The following is a 22373-nucleotide window of genomic DNA, read 5'->3' as shown; positions in this document are numbered from 1 at the left end:
ACACTCGAAAATAAAAGCCTAATAAACAAACATGCATACACTACTAGTCTATTACAAAATATTAAATGTGCAAGGATATGCAAAATGAAAGAGTTTTTGTTTTCAAGGTTGTGAAGCTTTTCTCAAAAGTTTAAACATTGCCAATGGAACTTAAAGCTTGCATGTTATTTCTTTTACAAAATCCTTTATTTTCATCGATCATCATGACATAAGATTTTATGGTATCCACTAGTGTGAATATTTTAAATTAAAGATCGAATTCATTCATTGTATTCATATAAGATAAAGGAGTTTAGCTGTAAAAAATCATCAAAAAAACAATTAGAAGTAAGATATACATGAACAATTAGGAGTAAGATATAGATGAACAATGGATGAATAGTGAATATGTGATATTTACCAACAAACTAAGATAAAGAGTTCATTTTACGATAATTATTCATAAGCAATATCCTTACTACATTATTGGTTGGAAGAAAAAAAAAAATAACGATTAATATTATTTGCAATTCTTACTGTCTTTACCTAATCATTTGCAGGATCAATAAGGGGGGGAAAAACTTTTTTACTTCTCTCATCGCATAAATTTAGGTTTCACCTCATCCAAGCAAACGAACAATCATTATTACATTTTTTTTTTCAGTAAGCTAACACCAATCCGAAAAAGAAAAAGATAATCTAGTTGACAAATTTAAATTCAATTTTTATATTTCAATATATTTGTTTGTCAATGTGAAATTTATTATATTTTATTTTTAATAATAGTGAAATTATCAAAATGCCGCTGAAATGTCACATAGGTCTTTCATGTGGACCCCGGTTTTCCTTTCACTTTTCCACTCATATTGCATAACTTCCAAATGTACTCACGTTTACAAATATGTGACCGCAGACAGAGCTCAATTCGAAATTATAACGAGCAAATTATGCCTGGAACTGTGCAAAAATACATGAGGCAAATGAATTTCTCCTTGTGCAGCACGCACCATTGCATGGGTTCTATCTGGAGCACAAAATACGAGTAGGATTCTTTCCTTTTTTTTCTTTTCTTTTTCTTTTCTTTCTATTCATTTTTATTTGAACGAACACTGGTAAATCACATTAATATCTTATATTAATTTTTTTTTTATTAAAGGGAACATAAAAATGAGGAGAGAAAATTCTAATTCTGCAAAATAAACCTTTGTGCAGTTTAAAAACTTGCATGAACTGATTGATTTGACTAAAAAGAAGCAAGTGACCTTTAATTAATATTTTATTGGGTTTAATTAAAAAAAAAATCTGATGGTGGATTAAGTACAATGGGTCTGCATGAGGAATTGCTTGGCCTTATTGAAGGCAAGTGGATGATTTAACAATGTTTTTTTTTTGAGTTTTGAGAACCCCACTTTCTACACTCCATCCATCGGACACCAAAATTAACTTTCTACTGTTAACTATCTCTCTCCCACTCATCCTCTCTCTCACGCCTCATTCTTTTTCTTATTATTTTATTATTTTTCTCTCCCTCGTTTCAGCCGATTCCTTCACTTCTTTCTCTTTCCAAAGTAACGTTATTCATGCTATATTTTTTGTACTATATTTTCATATTATTTTAAGTAGCATCTGATATGGATAGTCACACCATTTGAATTAATCAGATTTTTTAATTTAGTTCATTATTTAATAAACTAATAATTAAGAAAAACTAGTTAATTAAATGATGATTATAGTATACGATGAGTCTTTCTACTTCATTTTCTTGGATTTTGCAATTTTTTCAAATGATGTGGTTGTCCACATCATATGCCACCTAAGGTGGTATAAAAATATGGTATAAAAACATGGTATAAATAGCATTCCCACACACTTGCACTCATTTCTCCTTCTTTCTTTTCTTTTCATTTACCTCTTTCTTCTGTAAACTCAATGAGCTCCACAAGAAATGCTAAACCACATCGGACCACCATTTCATATGTATCTTTCTCTTACTCTGGCACTCTCCCCTTTCTATGAAATCACTAGCGCCACCTCGCCTCACCCGACTCCAACGACGTCGTCGAGTCCACTATTTCCCGTGAACCAGCACCACCATCATCACTTCATTCATTTTCTCAAACCCAGGCGAAAACCCTTTAATCTCGACAGTGACAGAGACTAATGTACATTTTCCCTCAGATGAACCACCAGAGAGTTTCGATGATTCCGAGCAAGGTAAGGTTCAAACCACCTGTTTTTGCCTCCCTTGCCTCATTTTAACGACGATTGACTCCTTAGATGTGAGTTTTTATGGCGTTATTGCAGAAACCATCTCAGGGAAAAAAATTTCCACATTTCGGCGAAGGACTCGGGGGTTGCAAGTATTTTCCGCCTAACTCCAGCCACGGCTTAGCCCTGGTTAGGTATATTTCTACTCCTTACCTCTTGAACTTCATTTTGGCTTTTGAATCTAAGAATTTGGTTGAGAAATGAACCTGTGCAAAAAAAAAAAAGGCCTTAAGCCCAAACCTAGCCGAAAACTTTGGAGCAACTCTCGAGTCCAAACGAGTCAACCCGACCCGATTGAAAAAAAAAGGAGCCCAAAACCCAAACCCATGACCCTCCATCCCAGATCTGGATCCGAACTCGGGATCCAGCCCAGCCCAAATTCTAAATGCATTATGGAATATTCCAAAATATTCCTTATGTTGACTTTTTCAAAATTGTATCGGAAACCCTTCTAGGCTAATTTCGACGTCCCGAGTCCTTTTTTGACATCGATTTAGTGAAATTTCAAAGTTTTAACGTAGTTGACCGTCGGGCTACTCGGTTGACTTTTTACAAAATTTGCCAAGGACCCCCTCTTAGCGTATTTCGACACTCTGATTTTGAATCCGTACTCCATTTTCCCAAATTTAGTCGTTTAAGTTGAGTTTTACTAATAGGTCCCAATATTATGCTTAGGTGTGATTACTATCAGAGACTTTGGCTTTCCTAGCTCGAATGGATGTGACATCGCAAATATCTGTGAGTGGGTCTTTTCATTTTTACATATATATATGTATATGTGATTTTTCTTCGACAACTGCTTTTATATATTATGATGTGATATATCATGTTTAACTTTACAAATAGACTTTTTGTACACTTTATGTTGTTAATATATTGATAACTTATACATTGGGTTCGTTAAGCAAGTGGGCAAGTAGGCCCGTCTCCGGTAGTATTTTATTAAGGGATGTGATATTCACACACCCCATTTTACTTCTCACACACCTTTTTAATTTTTGACCGTCAGATCGGATGAATTGAAGAAGATCAACAGACAAAAATTATCAAGGGGTGTGTGAGAAGTAAAATGAGGTGTGTGGATAGCACATTCCTTTATTAATTAGGCCTTGCGCCTAATTAATTATTGTTTGGGCTTGACCCAAAGACACACACACACACACATACATCTACACTCGTAGTGCTCATCACTACGATTGCATAAACGCAAGCGATACAGAATTCGGAGAAACCATTATGCTGAAAAGACTTCATGGGAAATGGAAAAACGTGTGGGAGACTTGTATTTGTAATTCTTTTTTGATTAAAGTATGTTGTTTTTACTTTTGAGGACAAAATTTTCTTAAGGGGGTAGAATGTGACATTCTGTCTCGAAATTTATTATATTTTATTCTTAGTAATAGTGAAATTATCAAAACGCCCCTGAGATGCCACGTAGCCCTTCCACGTGGACCTCAGTTTTCCTTTCACTTTTCCACTTTTATTGTACATCTTTCGAATGATACTCACTTTTACGAACACGTGATCGCAAACGAAATTCAATTCGAAATTATAACGAGCAAGTTATGTCTGAAACTGTGTAAAAATAACCAAGGCAAATGAATTTCTCTTTATGCAACGCGCACCATTGCATAGGTTCTATCTGGAGCACAAAATCAGCCTTTGTGCAGTGTAAAAACTTGCAAGAACTGACTGATTTAACTGAAGAGAAGGAAGTGGCTTTTAATTAATATTTTATTAGGTTTAATTTAAAAAAGAAAAAAGAAAATCTGATTGTGGATTTCGTACAAGGATTAGAATTATCTTTCCTTTTCTTTCCATTATCTTCTCTCATATTTGTTATATTTTATCTTCTCTTGTTATAAAAAATTAATATAAAATATTAACATGATTTAATTGTGACTGTTCAAATAAAAATAAAAAATAAAAAATAAAAAATAAAAAATAAAAAAATAAAAAAAAGAAAGAGAGAATCTTACTCCTTCATACAATGGGTCTGCATGAGGAATTGCTTGGCTTTATTGAAGGCAAGTGGACGATTTAATATTTTTTTTGTTTGAGTTTTGAGAACCCCACTTTCTACGCTCCAACAAACACCATAATGAACTTTCTCTCCCCCCTCATCCTCTCCCTCACCCCCTCATTCTTTTTCTTATTATTTTATTATTTTTCTCTCCCTCGTTTCAGCTGATTCCCTCACTTCTCTCTCTTCCCACACACTTGCACTCATTTCTCCTTCTTTCTTTTATTTTCATTTAACTCTCTCTTCTGTAAACCCTGCGAGCCTTACCTCACTTTCTCCCTCAGCTATGTGCACACTGCACGGAAGGTGCAGCAGCACCAATCCAACATCAACATCAACATCGCCACTCCAGCGAGCTCAACAGGAAATGCTAAACCACACCAGACCACCATGTCATATATATATATATATATATATATATATCTCTCTCTCACTCTAGCACTCTTCTCTCTCTATGAAATCACCGGCGCCACCTCGCCTCACAGACTTCGATGACGTCGCCGAGTCCACTCTTTCTCATGAACCAGCACCACCATCATCACTTCATTCATTTTCTCAAACTCAGGCCAAAACCCTTGAATCTCGACAGTGACAGAGACCAATGTACACTTCCCCTCTGACGAACCACCGGCGAGTTTCAATGATTCCAAGCAAGGTAAGGTTTGGACCACCTGTTTTTGCCTCCCTCGCCTCATTTTAATGATGATTGACTCCTTAGACCTGAATTTTGGTGGCGTTATTGCAGAAACCATCTTCCCAAATTCCGGCTAAGGACCCGCAGAGTTGCAGGTATTTTCCGACCAACTTCGACCACGGCTCAGCCCCAGTTAGGTATATTTCTGTTCCGGTAAAAAATAAAAAAAATAAAATAAAAAGGGCTTAAAGCCCAGACCTTTGGCCCAACCCAACCCAAACCTTTGGGGCAACCTGCGAGTCCAAAGGAGGTCAACCCAACCTAGAGTTGGCCCAAACCCATGGCCCTTAAACTTGGATCTGGATTTGAACCCAGAAATATTCCTTATGTTAACTTTTTTGAAATTTTCTCGGAAATCCTCATAGGCTAATTTCGATGCCCCAAGTCTGTTTTTGACATCTATTTAGTGAAATTCTAAAGTTTTAACGTAGTTGACCGTCGGAACGGTTTGGTTGACTTTTTAGGGTTGACCGTTGACTTTTTCGTTGACTTTTTACAAAATTTGCCCGGGGCCCCTCTTAGCGTATTTCAACACTTTGATTCCGAATCCGTACTCCGTTTTCTCAAATTTAGTCGTTTAAGTTGAATTTTACTAATAGGTCCTAATATTATGCTTAGGTGCAATTACTATTGGAGACTCTGGCTTTCCTAGCTCGAATAGATGTGACATCGCAAGTATTTGTGAGTGAGTCTTTTCATTTTTACGTATATATATGTATATGTGATTTTTTTCTGACAAGTGCTTTTAAATATTATGATGTGATATGCCATGTTTAGCTTTATAAATAGACTTTTCGTACACTTTTTGTTGTTAATATTATTTGTGAGCATAAACTTGTGGCATGACATCCTTACGTTTTATCTGCTCATTATTACATGTTTGCACGGTGTTTCTTAGTTATTAAAAAAATTGTCTTGGGCCAAGGACTAGCTTCACGTGTACTTCACATGCACCGTTTACATTCGCCTTGGATCCAAAGTTAGGTGCCATCTTGTCCTTTTTTGTAATGTTTTGAACTTGTATGTGATGCGACTAGCGCATCTCACTTGATGTAGTACTAGAATGTAAAATCTACACCCAGCCTATTTCATTGTTTGAATATCTTTGCAGTGGACTTGTGTGCCTACATAAATTAATGAGAATTGATTTCTTAGAATAACGAATTGAGATTAATGTTGAGATATCTTGTTGTTGTACCCTACATCTTTGACTCACTTCTGCTGCAATGTACCTATTACATACTATTATTATAATATTTTTATGAAACCATATACTTGTTTTATATATAGCGAGGGGTTACACTTTTCGAAAAGGTTTTACAAAACTTTATTTTCAGGCCCACTCACCCTTATTTTTTGCGCCTCTAGGATTTTAGTGGCAGAGGTTTCGTGATGACGAAGATTGTTGGTAAAAGCTATCATGTAGGAGACTTCTCCTTTCGGTATAAATTTCCTTACTCTTCTTTTACTGCAATTTATCTATGCTCTGACATCACTTATGTAATATGGGTTCAATCCCGCTCACATGTGCACTCTAAATTAATCACTTTTACTTTTTAATTTATTCACATTTTTCACATCACTACACTTTATGGCTTCGTTACCTTCCAGGTATCGGGCAGCACATCGTAATTCGGGTGTCCAATAACCCATTTTCTCTTTTAGTATATATATAATATAACATTAGCATTGATCCTAAAGCCAACTCGGTGAGAATTTCCATCAAATTTAGTATATGAATGCAGATGAGCCTCTTTTTAGGAGTAACTAGCAATGGTGCCCGCACGATATTGCGGATTTTAAAACTATATAAAACATGCAGAAAGTACTAAACATCTACGATAAGCAACAAGATTTACGTATAGGTGTCCAAGTGTTTATATCTTGGTCATTGGATCCTAGGGCAGAGTTCACAAATTTCTATTGGTTTGAGCTAAAGAGTTTGATGAACTCGCTCTGAACTCCAATGAATTACAAGGCTGCTATCTGTCTGCAGCTCATCATCAAGCTCAATATGCTTTTGACCTCAACTCTCCATTTATAACTTGACATTTCAAAAAAACTCAATACCCATCTACTCCAGCATGATCAAAACATTAATCTACCTTGGTTATAGTTCTAAAACTGAATTCAACCCATAAACCCAATTCTAAATTACCAAACATCTAAAAAAAGCAAATTTAGCATCAGATAACACTTCAAATAGACAAAAAACACAACATACAATCTTGCACCGTTATATCAAAACCCGAAAATAGATTATCATAAAAAAGCACCTAGACGATCAAAGCAAAACGCTGGAAGCAAAATGTATTTTACTTATGCAAAGGTTTGCATTTTTTTTTTTATACCTAACCCTCAAACTTGCAGAAATCAGACAAAAGCAAAAATTAAGATGTAGAGATGTCCTCAAATATACTGTGTGGAAGCAAAGCTTAGAGGTTTGTGAGGCAAACCGCGACATAAGCAGTAGCCATTTGAATAAATTAGAGGTACTTCAGCCTTTGTTGCGCCTCCTCGGTCTAAAAAATTACAAAATCATTTCAATAAATACATTAACACTTAAAAATAAATAAATCTTTGTTCATCTATTTCGGTTCATACTGTGTGAAAAGGAGGCATTATCATATATGCGTATTCCACAAAAGCATATGGAATGTAAAAAACTATATATGACCCTCTATCTAAATGCTGATTGATATCTGGTCAAATGCAGCAAAAATTGAAAATTCACAAAAAGTAACAGAACATTAGAAATTAAAATAAAAAAAAATGATCTAAACTATTTACCATTTCAGATAACTTAAATCATAGAGATCCTCATCGTGTCTCCGACAATTAGGGCATGACATTGCCCTCTTTACATTGTAAGGCTGAACCAATGTAATCTGAAAGGATGTATAAAAAAAAAAAAAAAAAATCAAGGATCATGAAAGCTCGGTATCATCTTTACTGAAAAGGCATAACTAAACTTATGCTTTTGATAACTATATAAATATGCTTGAATCTCGCGAGATTTTTGCTCAGTAAAATTTCTCGTGTTGTACTTTGTTTGTTGACTAAGTATTTAGCAAAAAGCAAATAAGCACTGGTGACAAAGAGTAAACGAAATGCATACTATCACACTCAGACTGTCAGACAAAAACCTTAGAAAGATTATTTCCACTACCACAACCTTGTTGGATTGATTTATGTTTCACTGAGATGAAAAAAAAAATCATGAAAAATTAGTCCCAATAAAGAGGTCAAGCAACATTTAACAGTAAGGAGAAGAAAAAAATCATGAAATAGGATCAACTGAAAATAATGGATAGAAAGGAGGAATAAAACTCAATTAACCTCATAAAAGAAATTTTATCATCACAATAGAACACTCAAACACTTAGTAAACCCCACCTTACTATTTCACAGCAGAATCAGTAAATCTTTTACTTGAAGTTGAATGCTCTCCAAATGGAGATTGAGTTTATTCAGAATTCATGTGGTCTCATCTAGAAAATCTCAGTTTAAGCCCTTAAAACATCCTTACATAATTGGTCTGTCTGTTCCTAATTTCTTCCTTCATCCCGCACATATGCGCTCTAAAAACACAAACTCACCTTCCCCATAAATACGATTTCCCAACAATATACTCCCTAAGAAATAATACTGAAAACTTAAAAATGCCAGGTTGGTACATTGGCCTGCAAGGAGTCCCAGTTCTGGTCTTAGCAATTGCGAGAGTAATGTAATTTTATGAGGAAAAATCATAGAGACAAAAGACCGAAACAAATGGCTTACCAATTAAGTCGACTCCCATCTGAAACAAAGGAAACATGCCAACAGGAAACAGACCTGAAAAAATCAAACTCTAATAAGAAGAAATATTGGAGAATCTAATATACACGAAATTTAAGATTTTGAAAAATTAAGAATTAAATTATATCAAAACAATTCTGAGTGTATCAAATTGAAAATTTTGAAAAGAGCATACCAGTTTTTTGTGGTTGATTGGGTCAAAAAGTACCTGATGTTGCTGAACCCTCAAGAAACCCAAGCAAAATCAAACAATTCGTACACAATTGACAAAGAGAGTTGAAAAAGACAAAAACTATATTTAATCAAACAAACAGATGAAAGCATGTATTTTTATTGTCTTATCCACATACCCATCTCGTCATTTGCCTGAAACCCCAATTTTCTACTAATTCACAACACAATGGCAGCAATTTGTACAAATTCTAACAACAAATTGTAAAAAACAATGAGAAAAATTACCAAAAATTTCAAATCTTTTGGGGGTTCAGAGTAATCACCAAAGAGACGAAAGCAAAAAAAACAAAATTAAGCCCATTTTTTCAAAATCTGAGAAATACAGTGCAATTTCAGAACAAAGGAGTGAGAAAACCCTAAAATCCCGAAGAGCCCTAATTTATAAACCCTAAAATCCCTCCTCAACTTTAGAACAGATAATTCGGAGAGACCCACGAGCACGAAGTTGGTGTCACGACAAATGCTCCAAATTTTGCAAAAATTCATAACTAAATTTTTTTTTTTTTTTTGAACAAAATTCATAGTACTAATTTTAATAAACTTTTAATTTAGAGACCAAAGCTACAATTTGCCATTCAGTAACCGATACTCTGATTTACTGACATATACATGGTTTCTTTTCAGAGACCAAAGCTACAATTTGCCATTCAGGAGCCCTAGATTATATTACATGTGCCATGAGACCTTGAGAGTGGAAGAACTGCACCAGCAACAAGACCAAGTGAACAGAAGTCTGACCCAGTTAAGGGTAATTTAGAGAAGGAAACAAAATGCAGATGGCGGCTTTACTGCAGTAACAGAAAGCAATTAGCCAAATATGCTTATGCACTGGTGCGGGTTCGACGATAAGGGTACGTAACTTGCAAAACCAAATAAGGGTGATTTGGGGCTTTTAAATATTCATTAAAGTATCACCGGTTACGCACCCGCTTTTTCTTAAACACGGAATTGAAATTATGATTTTTTATACTCATTCTTTACACTAAGGTAGGGATGGACTCGAAAAACTGAAAAGGAAAACAAACAAATTGAAAACCGATACTGCAAAAACCAAAACCGAACAAAAAATTGTTAGTTCAGTTTCGTTTTTGGTGGTTCGAAAACTAAACCGAGTTTGGTATTCATTTTCAAGCCCAATGTATTTATACTGGATATTCATTTTCAAGCTTAATTTCAAGTCAACTATTAGCCTAATTTCTTAAATATTAGGTGAACCCAACTTAAGGCCCAAATATGTTGAAAGTCTTGTTCAGAATATATTTATTTCTTCATTTTCTCTCCATTTTCTAGGCTAACAAAACAAAAGAAAAAAAAACACAAGAACCGAACATGACGGAACCAAAATAATTCGGTTTCTTCTTTACTAATTGCAAAAGCCGAACTGAACTAAATAGTAATTTTAGTGTTGCAAAAAAAAAAAAAACTGAAAAGAATAAAACTGAACCTAGAATGCCCAGGATCTTTAAACCATACTCACAATTAGAAATAAACCTTGTATAGATTTTGGCTCAGCTTAGAAATGCGATTGATCTCATTCTCAACCTTGAAAGTGAGACCTGTCTAATCTGTTCAAAGCTCTACATTGATGGAAATTTGTTGTGTGTGTGATCAAAACAACATCATGTACCATTATAAGATATTATTATAATATGAATAGACGACATATCATAGCACATAACAAGTGCGTAGCTTATCTCTACTTTCTTTTCCTTTGTGTGGGTTCGATAGGTGTATCATAACATTGTTTTTATTCATCGATATTTACACGAAGGGATAGGGAGAATAAATTGGTTACAAACTCAACATTCACAAAGATTGGAACCTAAGACCTGTCACGTACAAATGAAGAAATAACACTAGACCGTAGTATTAAGTGACAAACGTATTATGACTTAGGAACAATTCTTTTTACAAAAGCCCCAAAAGGGTGTAAACCCGAACATTTCAACAAGAAAAGGAGATACAGAAAACAGAAAATGAAAGTGATCTTTAACACCCTTAATATACAAGGTTTAATTAGGCCATTAAAGAGAGGAAAAAAAGAAAAGAAAACTCGATGGAAACCCCTAAATTATGTAGAGCTTCATGTCATCGCATATATGGGAATTCCTCCACTTATTATTGCCTCATCTTCCAATTCCAACTTCCATTGTAGAATCAAGTGGTGTCTTTTCACGCTGATTGCTACTAACTGAAAACAGGCAAACTTCCATTACAAATATTTCTGAATCTAAATTGCTATTCGGATTCGTTCTTTGAGCGGCTCATACTCAAACTTGATTATGTTTTGCATAGAGTCGCTCAAGGCGAGTCTGAATAGCAATCCAATCCTTCAAGCTAAAAGGCTCCAGCCATGAAAATTTGGCACTTAAAAAAAAAATTTATGAGAACAAAAGTAAGCTTCACGTACGCTGTAGAGTGGAAAGCTGTGAGCTCTTCAATACCTGAAGCCTCTTTGCCGTCGATACAAACATGCTGCAATTATTAATAAAATGAAATGAGAACCATGTCAAAAAATAAATCTCTCGCTACCGTTATAATTTGTGAAAATTGCAAGATATACAATATATTATGTATGTTTCTAATTAGCTGTTCTATTTTTTACATATTAATGAATGATATTTCGTTTAAATTATGAATCTCGAATACGAGAGTTTAGCCATTAATAGACAAAATAATACTTGCGTTGTGACTAGTTGGGACCAATTTTATTTAGTAAAGTTGGTATTGGACTGCTTACTTCCATGGGACATCACCAACAAGCATCCTGTCTCCTTCATTATCCTCATAAAGCAGAGTATATTTCCCATTGCCATGTAATGATTCAGTTATTGATTTGGTCTCTCCCTTCTTGTCTTCTTTCTCCACACCACAACAAGTTCTTTGAGCTAAAAATGGACACACAAAAAATAGTAGAAAATAAATAAATCATTGATGTAAAACAAAACAAAAACAAAATCTAGTAAATAATATCAAAGAATTAGTACTAAAGCTGAAATTCTGCACACAAAAAATAACCTGCAAGGAGACCTTGGAAGAGTTCATCTATGGCAAAAGAGAGTTTCTCATAACTATCATAGGCTTTGAGGTTAATTTTTCTTCCAATGGGAACTCCTTCCATGTTGATCTTTACAAACATGTGGTCCTTGGAATAAGTAGTACTATCAGATTTTCCATTTCCCTCCTTCAAAGTTTCATTTGGTGACTCCGAATCAGCTGCTGGCTTTGCAAAGCTTGATGGTGATGATCTGATTGCAAGATTTTTCCTGGATGAACGGATCGGAGGCCATCCGACAACTGGAGCTTGTGCAATTCTGCATTTACTGGGGTAGCAAAGATAATAAAGTTCTCAAAAATTATTGTCTTGACTGAAGCATTTCTATTTATCATTCAATTCCACAACAGGATCTAATTTCATGGCAACTATTCACCTAAGTACTTTGTATACTTCATAATCAATTTTACATTAACCAGCCGATGATTATTATATGCTTAACTAAGATTAATTCCCTTAGCATGATCAAATCTGATGGATGACAGTTGTTTGATAAAGAAGAAGATTAACTAATTTCTTTATCTTAACCATCATTAGTTGAAGCAAATAAAGTAAGAAAAGCTATAGAGTTGTACCTTTTCTGATCAGAGTCACGAGCTGCTGTTGAATTTGTAAGTTCAAAAGCACTTGCTGGAGGATCTGATGAGCTTTTTGCCAACCACTTTCTCTCTTCTTTTTTCTCTTCATGACAGACTCTTTTGGCTTCATGAGAAATATTGTTCTTGTTGTTGCAGCAACCAAGGGAAAGAAGTGACTGATGATCTTCTCCTCCAGGAGGACCCAGCCTCAGCTCCAGCTTTTTGTCTTCAGCTGCAACATACCCTCTCTTATTTGCTCTTACAACCACTTCTTCATTATTCTCACAAGTCATACTATACAACTTATCCATTTCTATATAGACGCACGCTAAACTCTTAAAGTCCGAAAACCTGAAAACTGAAATGGTTATCAAACGAGCCCTAAACTTTTCAAATCCCAAAGTAATTAACTTAAGAACAAAAATCTAAAGACATTAAAAACTAGGGTTTGCGTGAAACATGGAAAATTCTACTAAAGGGACCCAAAAACCGTGAAGTAGCTAGCCTTGAGAACCCTAAGGAGATGAGTAGTACAACGCAGTGTGGTTGTAAGGAGATATATAGCAAATTCTTCCAATAACCTGCTTTTTGGAGACTCGGTTTGGACTAGTTAATTATAGAGCACATGCAAGAAAAGGAAAATGGTTGGGAAGATTCCTTGTCTGGAATTTTAGAATCAAAAATAGAAAATATAGAGTGTTAAAAAACAAGTAACAACCGTGTAGCTGTAAGTGGCCGGTCACATATACATGACAGTGTGACAAATGACCAAGACAGCATTCAGCTCAAAATACTCAATGTGCCTATATGTGCGGTGTGTGTGAGTGCGAGATAAGATAGTGAGAGAGATGAGTATGCTTACTAAGAAATTTTTATGTGTGTTGGGAATACTTGTTATGCAGTGTTACTAGCGTACTACTTCACATGTTATAAGGTTAATATGTTTCACTTCTAGGTTATATTGATAAATAAAATAGATATGCGTTATAATTTGAATGGAATAATAACACCAAGTAACGGTGTTTTGAGACATTAAAAAATCTCTCACTTATTATTCTCTTCCTTGAAAAATGGAGAAGAGGGAAGAAAAGAAACACATGCCTAAATTATCTGGAAGCCACCCAACTTGCCAAGGCGTTGTGCTTTTTATTGCCCTTTTTCTCATAATGCATGCCACATAAACCAGTGTTGTGTGAGCTTATTGCTGAGAAGGGGTCCATAAGTCTGGCTAATAGACGAAATGACATCAATTAGGTGAAGCACAACTATCCGTTTGTTAACTTTAATCGACTTCAAAACTCAATTAGGTTAATATTCATTGAGGAAGGTTTTAAGATTGTCCTCAAGCTCGCATTTGGGAGAAATACAATCGTGTGTATGATTAGTGAATTACGTGAAGAAAAAGATAGATACATGGTTGTATAGGGTTTACGGTTTAGGTAGAGTATTTAATTAATTAAAATTCAAACTCTTGATTAAGTTTGAGTTGTGCCTATCAGATTTAAACATCTTGGGGCTCAATACCATATTGAATCACAGTCACAAGTGACTTTGACTGGGATTAGATTTGAAGGAACAGTCAGATATATGCAGCAGTAGCCACAGCACTAAATTGTAAACTCATGGAGAAGACTTCTTAGTCACCAAAAAGTAGTGGTCCTTCAACTCCACTAGCTAAGCCACGCAAAAGTGCTTGTAGAAATCCTTTGATGCTAATTATAGTCACACCCAAATCTTAACAACCTGGTTAAGCTGGTTTAAGACTCCCATAATTGCATTTTTCATACTTAATCATGGAGATTTATGTCTTCTTACGCCAGAAATTCTTAGCTATCTTTTTGTGTTTGTTTTTCTTATATGATAAGAGAAATAGATACCAGAAGATATACAACTAATTACACAACACGTTCTCTCTTTTAAGCACACCCTTGCATTTGATGGGTTGGGTTGGTGGTGAAAGCCTAGCTTCGATTACTCCAATTTTGAAGCGTGCCTTTCATTAATTTTTTATTTTGTCTGTTCTTGGAAGAAAGCAACTTATGATCAAATGTTCAATGAATATTGTACATACTGCAAAGTCATGATGATCATCATTTGCAAAGCCACCCTTTTGCATTTGCCATAACAAGAGGTGGCTAGTGGTAGAGCCCTACATCCCACTTAAAAAAGATTATCAATCACTGCCCTCAATCAGTCAATCAAATCTTTGATAAATCCCAACTTCAGTTTAGGCTCTTTTTGCTTTCTACCCTCTTCATATTCTTCACCCTTCTTGATTGTTGTTATCATTGCAAGTTTTCTACCCTCTTCATATTCTTCACCCTTCTTGATTGTTGTTATCATTGCAAGTTTTTCTGCGCTCTAACAAACCATCCAATATAGAATACATTATATACCAAACCAATGCTCTTGGTAAATGATGCCCTCATATGTTTGAGAAGACTTCCGTCCTTTTCTTTAAAAGAATGGAAGTGTCAACAAAATCTCTTATATTCAGTTTCATTAACCCTCGTCTTATTTGTTAATAAGGTTGATAATTTAAAGGATATAATGACTCTTTGAATCTTGGATATTAGATTTTAAGTGTTATATTTACGATGAAGAAGATAAAGCATAAGCGATTAACCAATCTAAAAATTGAAACTAAAAAGTATTAAATTTAAGCTCTACATTGATTATGCATCCTAAATCGTGTCAGTAAATAAGATTAAAGTTCAAGAAGAATGAAGTGATCTTTTCTCGATAACCAAAGTGTAGAAAAGAGCTCTACATGTGAGGTATAATAGATATATTCATGCATCTTTGTTATTCACAATATGCACCAAATTTGCTGGTGACTCTAATAAGTAGAAGACCTTGGAATATTGCTTCTTTATAATGACTAAAACATTGAAAAATCATACATACCAATGAGACTCATCACTCCCATCAAGTCATGAGTGTTTGCAAATATTCATAAAACAAAAGTGCAAATTTATTAAGAGGGCCAAGATAATACATAATTTAGAATCGCATGCAAACCATAGAAGATCTACATCTGCATTATTTGTACTCTAGTTAAGATCCATATTTTTTGGAATATATATAACTTAACCTCTATGGCCAACCAAAATTGAAAAACTGCATAGTACTCTCCTTGATATTTTAATGGTGCTCTATAAAACCCTAGGACCATAAAATGATAAAACGGTGCTGATGATAGCTCTTTTTCGCCATATTATCAACTTGGCACCTCAGGCAAATATGTGGCACTCAGACACGTTGAACCAGTCCTGCTTGCCTCCTCAACTACAGATGTACAAGACACATATATAAGAAATATAGAAAAAAATAACAATGTAACTACTGCCTGCCTAGTTACTTAACTTCTCTATCCCGAGGATATATATATATATATATCCCCGCTCTCTCTTTCTCACTTTCACTTTAGATGATGAGTGAGGAAAAAAAAAGATCGAAACGATATATCCCTTGTACATGAAAGTTTTTCTCCTCACTCTAGGCACAAGACTAGAGAGGGTAATGATACCTGAAAATAATTCTCAAGGTGAATCCTCAAGGTCTGATGCTCTTGTTTCACTCTCTCCAAAGCCCTGAAGCATCTGCAATAATCAATCACAATGAGATCACAGCAAGGAGAGAAATGGTGAAACATTAATTTGGTTACAAATAAATGAAGTATGTTTGTCACCCATCAGCATTTGCAGCCAAACAAAATTCTTTAAATTGGGAGCATTCATTCTTCACCTTTATAGCTCCAATGCTGTTACACATTTACCTTAATTTAGAACATTAATTGAAGAAACAATATATTTATTCAAGTTATAAAATTCAATCAAAGCAAGTAGTATCGGGTACCTTGAACTACTACCGTTGAACTGGTGCATGTAATCATCCAGCTTGGCAAAATCTATAGGCCTACTGTACCTGCATAAATCAATGTATAAATACATTCATCTTAGTACTACTCATTGTATACTTAGTTTCGATAATACGAACGTATATAGTATATTGATAATACGATTGTATATAGTGTGTGTGTGTGTGTGTAACTGGGAGTGTTATTTACTTACAGTGCTTGCTCAATCTTTTGGAACAGTCTAGCTGAGTCTTTGTAGAACAATGTCACAATTTCCTCCACAAAATTTGGGTTTGCATCATCTTGCAATTCCTCCAACTGAATGAATTGCTGCTGATCGAGGTAATGCTGCAAACATTCAAGTAAATAAATTTTGAAGGCTAAGTCTAAAGAATTTGTCCTAGCGTACAAATTTTTTTTCTGGTATGGTTTTAGAGCCATACATAAACATTATCCTCATAAAAATCAAGAGCTTTGCCATCAATGTGATCAAAATAGCTAGGGTTTTGTTGTGCATTCAAAATTTGGGCTTCGGGGCCTTATACAAAACAAAGAATTTGGGGCTTTCTAGAGACCACTATCAAACCCATACTAGAAGAGAGACGATTCCTTTTATAACTCCATTTCTTCAATAAGTGGAAAAGGATTGTAAATTAAGCCACTAGGGTTAGCCAGTTCTGAGGGTGATAAGATAGGTTAGTTTCAAAGTTTGAAATCCTCTAATGTAATGAAAAAAAAGAAGATTATAAACTATCAAAAGTCTGTGAAAATTGATTAAAATACGAGGTAAAAAAAAAAAAAAAAAAAACGGATTGCTTAATTCATCAAAACTTAAGAGCATTGTTGATTTAAAAGAAAAACAAGTGTTTCCAGACCAATAATCCCCTCCCTTAAAAAAGTGGAAAACCCTATTGTGGAATAACCAAAGATAAAAAACCAATCACATTTGGCAAAAACACGAAAAGTTATCGGTGTAGAGCAGACGACATGCAGTTTTCAAGATGTTTAATGGCCGAAAATAGGGTTTGAAAAAGATTAAAAAAAAAAAAGAAAAAAAAAGAGAGAAGCAAAGTAATAACCTGCTCAAAGAGGGAGCTTCTCTTGAGGGCAACCTGGCGCTGCAGTTGGGTTCTGTCCATTCTCTTGGTTTAAAACGAAAAATTTGGGAAATCGTATGTGACAAAAGAGGCAAAAACTGAATGCAAAACTCCCCACCAAAAAAAAAAAAAAAAAAACAAAACCTCTTGTTGTAGAGTAGAGTAGGAGTAGAGAACTCAATGATATGCCTTACTATTATTATAGCAGCATGGCAAGCCAACGTTTTTATAGCATGTCGAGTAGGGAGTGAATATATAAAGGCACACAAAAAATCTAAGAGGGTACGTGTCCGGAAAATATCTTGGCTTCTTTATCCAATTTGGTGGCTATCTCTCTCCTGGCAGACATAAAAATAGCAACGATGAACGCCTATTCATTTTAACAGGAGAGATCAAATTCACTAAATCATTGATGAAAAACACACGAGCTTTAACCATTGGATTCAAACTTGCTCGTGTTTAATATTATAATCTTTGTTTGCGATACAAGAAAGGATCTTTCAAAATTGTGAAGAAAATCAGAGGAAACTAAAGAAAAACCCTACAACTAGAACGCTAAATTGGCAAGTTCCACAATTTGGTATCTTTGGGGGGAAGCATCCACTCTCCAGCGAATAGAACTCGCTTTACGTGTGAGTAAACTTCAAAAGATTAAAATGCTTTCAAATAACTTCCATATAAATTACATATAAAAATAAACTCTTCCATCTAAATTGAGTAAATAATTCCACTCACCCTCTTAGGGTCGCTTTTCAACTTTAATGAAGGGGACTGAAATGGTTAAGATTTTATAGAGGCAAATCGTAACAAGTCATATCCTTATTGGAAAGTTTGATTTGTTTTGGTGCTAAAGAGCAGAAACACTCCCGCACAACTGCATTTTCTTTGGTGTGAATGCCCCTTTAATCCACCAATAAGGATTGATTGAGTTGGTAAGGATCGTTATCTTCGCTAGACCAAGTCCTAGGTTCGAGTCCTGCTCTTAATGGGAGATTTGTAAAAACAAAAACAAAAAAAGAGGCTAAGACCCCTCCTGTAAGTCCCCAAGGCCGGCCAGTCCCCAATGCTTGTGGTATGCCCAAACCTTGGAATGGATAACCTCCCCACCCTAAACTTTCTTCAACCAAAATAAATAAATAAAAAAAGAATACCCCTTTATCTCTCTCTCTCTCTCATGACCTTCTCCTCATGTGATGATACATAGAGAGAGAGAGAGAGAGAGAGAGAGAGATAGGCAGAAAATGGTTTTCGAAAATATGTAAGCTGGCTGGCCTCACCTATCCTAACTCATTTTTCTATCCACCTTCACCACTTCAGCTAAATTCAAGGTCTTAAAGTCTTAAAATACTTATATTTAACTCATGTGATTAAGGGCACGTTTAGAAATGCTTGCGTAAGAAGCAATTAGAATTATAAGCGCTTTTGTTAAAAGTATTTTTGTTAAAAGCACAACAAATTTATTTATTGAAAATACTTCCTTAAAAAACGGTTGCAAGTGTAAGCATTTCTCTAAACGAACTAAAAGTGTTTATAATCCAAAACACACCATATACACTCTTTGTTAGCTAAAAGTGTTTTGAACCTTCTAAAAGCGTTACCAAACAAAATTTTCATTGCTTCTAACAAATTATATTGTAAGTGTCACACACATGTGATCGAAGTGAAAATAAAAGTAGTATTGATGTTAAAAGAAATGTGAGATAATTTTAAAAGTAGCTATACTTAGAGGTTTTGTATACCATGATACTACATCTAAATTTAGCTAGAGCAGTATGCTCTCTTTGCACCCAAATTCGAATCCCTTGACATTCCGTACATATATGCCGATCGACCACCTCTCAAATCCAATTAGTGTAGACATAGTATAAGCATTTGTTATGTATCTAATAGATCTGTGGGAGACATTGATTTAACCAAGTTGGCTAAAACAATATGCTCTATTTGCACTTAAATTTAAATCTCTCTCTTCGTAATTTACGGTAAAATTAGCATAAATTATCTTGGCATTTGGAAAATTAATGAGAAATAAAACCTTGTTCCACAATCCACACATTTTTGGTCCCGTTGAGAAAGCGTGTCACAAAGGCATTTCCCATTAGACTTAGTGATAACACACCCGCGCGCATGAGCTATATGCTTTGTTGTATCCCACACACTAGACATTACATGCAACTTTGGAACAAATCCTAGAATCTTTCTTTCCTCTTAAGGACGACGAGATTGTGATTGCAAAGCCAAATGAACGTCTCACAAATGCACAAAAATACCTCCCCACTTTTCCAGATGTGGGACAATTTAAGATTTTAAGATGTTCTTTTTTACTTGGTACTAGTTGGCTTGGCACATATACTTACTCACCAAGTTCCACAAGTGCTTATTCCATCTCTCTCTCTGAGTGCTACTAAGGACAGTCGGTTCCACAAGTGCTTATTCCATCTCTCTCTCTCTCTCTCTCTCTCTCTCTCTCTCTCTCTCTCTCTCTCTCCCCGAGTGCTACTAAGGACAGTCGCCCACCTGCAAGGAGGCGATATTCATCTGTGAATGCAAGTGAATCATATAACGTGTTAAAGGACTAAAATCACCCAATGGAACATGAACAATTGTGATGGATGTCCACAAGGGTCGTGTCATCGTGGGCACATATCATATCATCTATCTAATCATTAAATAATGAATGCAAATCTATTCGCTCTTCATTCCATATTTTTTCTTTATACAACGATGGTTTAGAATCTGGGTTCAAGTCACACAGTGGGATATGTCGTAATAATTAGGTATCGAACTGAGCCAAATTTGAGACCTTCCACTTACAAGTGAGGAGAAATACCATTAATATTCGAGTGCTAGTTTTTCATCATTCCATAGTTAAAAGGCTGCATGAAGTGACTGGAAACAAACTTCTAGGGACTAAGCAAAGATCACATAAAGGGGTGCCAAAACACAAATTTGTAGCAGATCATATAAGAGGATGCCGCAACTTTCTCTTAGCCCAAAGGAAGAAATTCTAGCTTATTTTACAAGGCACTTAGTATTCTAAAGGTATATACAAATAGGGATCAAGTAGATGAACATAGTACAATGTAACCAAGAATGCATACAGTAATGATGAATGAGATGAGAATCAACCTTTTCCAATTTGCAGGCGTATCACGGTGGGCCTTGTCGCGTCTTTCTCCACTGCGATTCTCACGAAAATGTTAAAAGGGAAGAAAGCTGTGCAAAGAGGAGACGCACCCTTTATTCTCTTGCCACATAGTAAGAAAGACAGAGAGAGGTGGGAGGAAAAAAATGAAGTTTTTAGCGAGTGCCGTCGCCATTGACCTCTCGCTGTCTTTGTTGGTCGTTACTATCGATAGTGCGGTCACAGCTCCTCCTCTTTTGTAAAGAAAACAAGACCAAGGGTGGGCGGATGGATGAAATGGGATGAGAATATTAATTCATGTTTTTTCCAGTCATCGGAAGGATTTATACTCTCTTTCTTTTGCTATCTCATGTGTGTTGATAAGAGTGATGATAAACCCTAATCTTCTAAATCTTCTAAAGAAATATACGAGCTTCCAAAAATCAAATTTACTCATTAAAACTAGAGAAACATAAAGCACCTGAACCAGCTTCATCAGGTCTACGAGGAGCACACATTTGGAGAAATGTGATCATCATTTAGCAAGTAAACTTAAAATTATCAAATCATCACAAATATTTCAATAAACAAGAGGAAATTGTGATCATCACTCAACTTTTGGTCGAACCACAATCTCATACCTTATGTTTAAAAAATGACAATGTCATACCTCATCTTTCACATTGATTGCAGTGTTAGACCTCTGTCAGTTTGTCTGTGAATTTCTCAATTAAATGCTGGTGTGGATTTATACGGGGTCCACCTATCACACAAATGGCATCCACGTGACACCACCCCAAAATTTCTCCCGCCAAATGGTATCCCACTGGGATTTCCATGCCACGTGGACTTATCGGTGGATGAAACGTGGATAATCAAATTATAAATGTAAAAATTATAAAAAATAAAATATAAAAAAAAAACTAAAACTAAAAGTAACTAGTAGAGTGTGTCATTCGAAATCACTTTCCCCCAAACACCCGCTCATTCTCGCTCAAATCGAATTCCCAATTCCAGAAAGCACAAGAACCCTAACCCTATTTCATACTAGTGGCTAAAAAATCTCAATTAATTAGATTAGGAACTTAGTGAAAACCCCAGATCATCTTGTCGGCTCTCTTCCCTCACTTCATTGGTGTTGGAAGGGGACATTTGGGTTGCACAGGGTTCGAAGTAAATTTGAAGGATTCTACATGGGGTGGAACATGCATAAGGATCCTAATGAAACGACGCCAACCTATTTTAAGTACAAATGCTTACTGATTCGACATGGGTGGACATGGTTCTTTTTGTAGGTTTTGTTGATTTCAAATGTCTACTAATTTTTTATGCTTTGTTGATTTGTTTATTCTTATCGGGAAAATGGTGGTTTTGTGCTTTGTTAAATCGAAATGGTTACCCAGATTTGAAAAATCTCTATCTTGATTTGTTTATTCTTGTCGAGAAAAGGTGGTTGTGTGCTTTCTTAATTCGAAATTTTTATTAAGGTGTTGGATAATGGGTTTGCTGATTCGTTTATTCTTGTCGAGAAAAGGTGGTTGTTGCTTTGTTTATTCCTATCGAGAAATGGTTACTGTGCAATTGCTTTGTTGCTTTTGTTGATTTATTACTTTGTTGCTTTGTTGGTTTGTTGCTTTTTGTAGGCTTTTGATTAGGTAAAAATGCAA

The 22373-nt window shown here is 35.2% G+C and overlaps 3 protein-coding genes and 1 long non-coding RNA gene across 5 annotated transcripts; 1 reads left to right on the top strand and 3 right to left on the bottom strand.

Moving 5' to 3' along the window:
* Positions 1 to 5580: 5580 nt before the first annotated feature.
* On the top strand, positions 5581 to 10004 carry LOC148695191 (uncharacterized). Its single transcript, XR_015965025.1, has 3 exons — positions 5581 to 5645; positions 6333 to 6406; positions 9621 to 10004. It is a non-coding gene; the product is annotated as an uncharacterized LOC148695191 (long non-coding RNA).
* Positions 6936 to 9687, bottom strand: LOC148695192 (uncharacterized). Its single transcript, XM_088698985.1, has 6 exons — positions 8938 to 9687; positions 8745 to 8798; positions 8111 to 8163; positions 7753 to 7852; positions 7123 to 7129; positions 6936 to 7041 (listed from the first exon to the last, which is right to left on the bottom strand). The coding sequence occupies exons 2-6, from the start codon at positions 8779 to 8781 to the stop codon at positions 6936 to 6938; spliced, it is 303 nt and encodes a 100-aa protein (XP_088555111.1). The 5' UTR covers positions 8782 to 8798; positions 8938 to 9687.
* An 856-nt stretch (positions 10005 to 10860) lies between the features above and the next one.
* Positions 10861 to 13292, bottom strand: LOC137718764 (auxin-responsive protein IAA28-like). Of its 2 annotated transcripts, none has more exons than XM_068458300.2 (5): positions 12627 to 13292; positions 12015 to 12319; positions 11737 to 11884; positions 11407 to 11471; positions 10861 to 11187 (listed from the first exon to the last, which is right to left on the bottom strand). In XM_068458300.2, the coding sequence occupies exons 1-5, from the start codon at positions 12938 to 12940 to the stop codon at positions 11123 to 11125; spliced, it is 897 nt and encodes a 298-aa protein (XP_068314401.1). In that variant the 5' UTR covers positions 12941 to 13292; the 3' UTR covers positions 10861 to 11122. The 2 variants fall into 2 exon arrangements, with proteins under 2 accessions (XP_068314401.1, XP_088554306.1); XM_088698180.1 differs by having other exon boundaries at positions 12027 to 12319; positions 12627 to 13113.
* A 2293-nt stretch (positions 13293 to 15585) lies between these two features.
* Positions 15586 to 18000, bottom strand: LOC137716988 (histidine-containing phosphotransfer protein 4-like). The gene is made up of 6 exons (XM_088699139.1): positions 17568 to 18000; positions 16703 to 16836; positions 16488 to 16556; positions 16321 to 16392; positions 16159 to 16231; positions 15586 to 15917 (listed from the first exon to the last, which is right to left on the bottom strand). The coding sequence occupies exons 1-6, from the start codon at positions 17625 to 17627 to the stop codon at positions 15882 to 15884; spliced, it is 444 nt and encodes a 147-aa protein (XP_088555265.1). The 5' UTR covers positions 17628 to 18000; the 3' UTR covers positions 15586 to 15881.
* Between the last annotated feature and the right edge of the window lie 4373 nt (positions 18001 to 22373).

Source organism: Pyrus communis, chromosome 8, assembly GCF_041283825.1.
Source record: "Pyrus communis isolate YQ-2024b chromosome 8, ASM4128382v1, whole genome shotgun sequence".
NCBI classification, from domain to species: Eukaryota; Viridiplantae; Streptophyta; class Magnoliopsida; order Rosales; family Rosaceae; genus Pyrus; species Pyrus communis.
The sequence above is the reverse complement of the archived record's forward strand: the minus strand, read 5'-3'. Positions and strand labels throughout refer to the sequence as shown.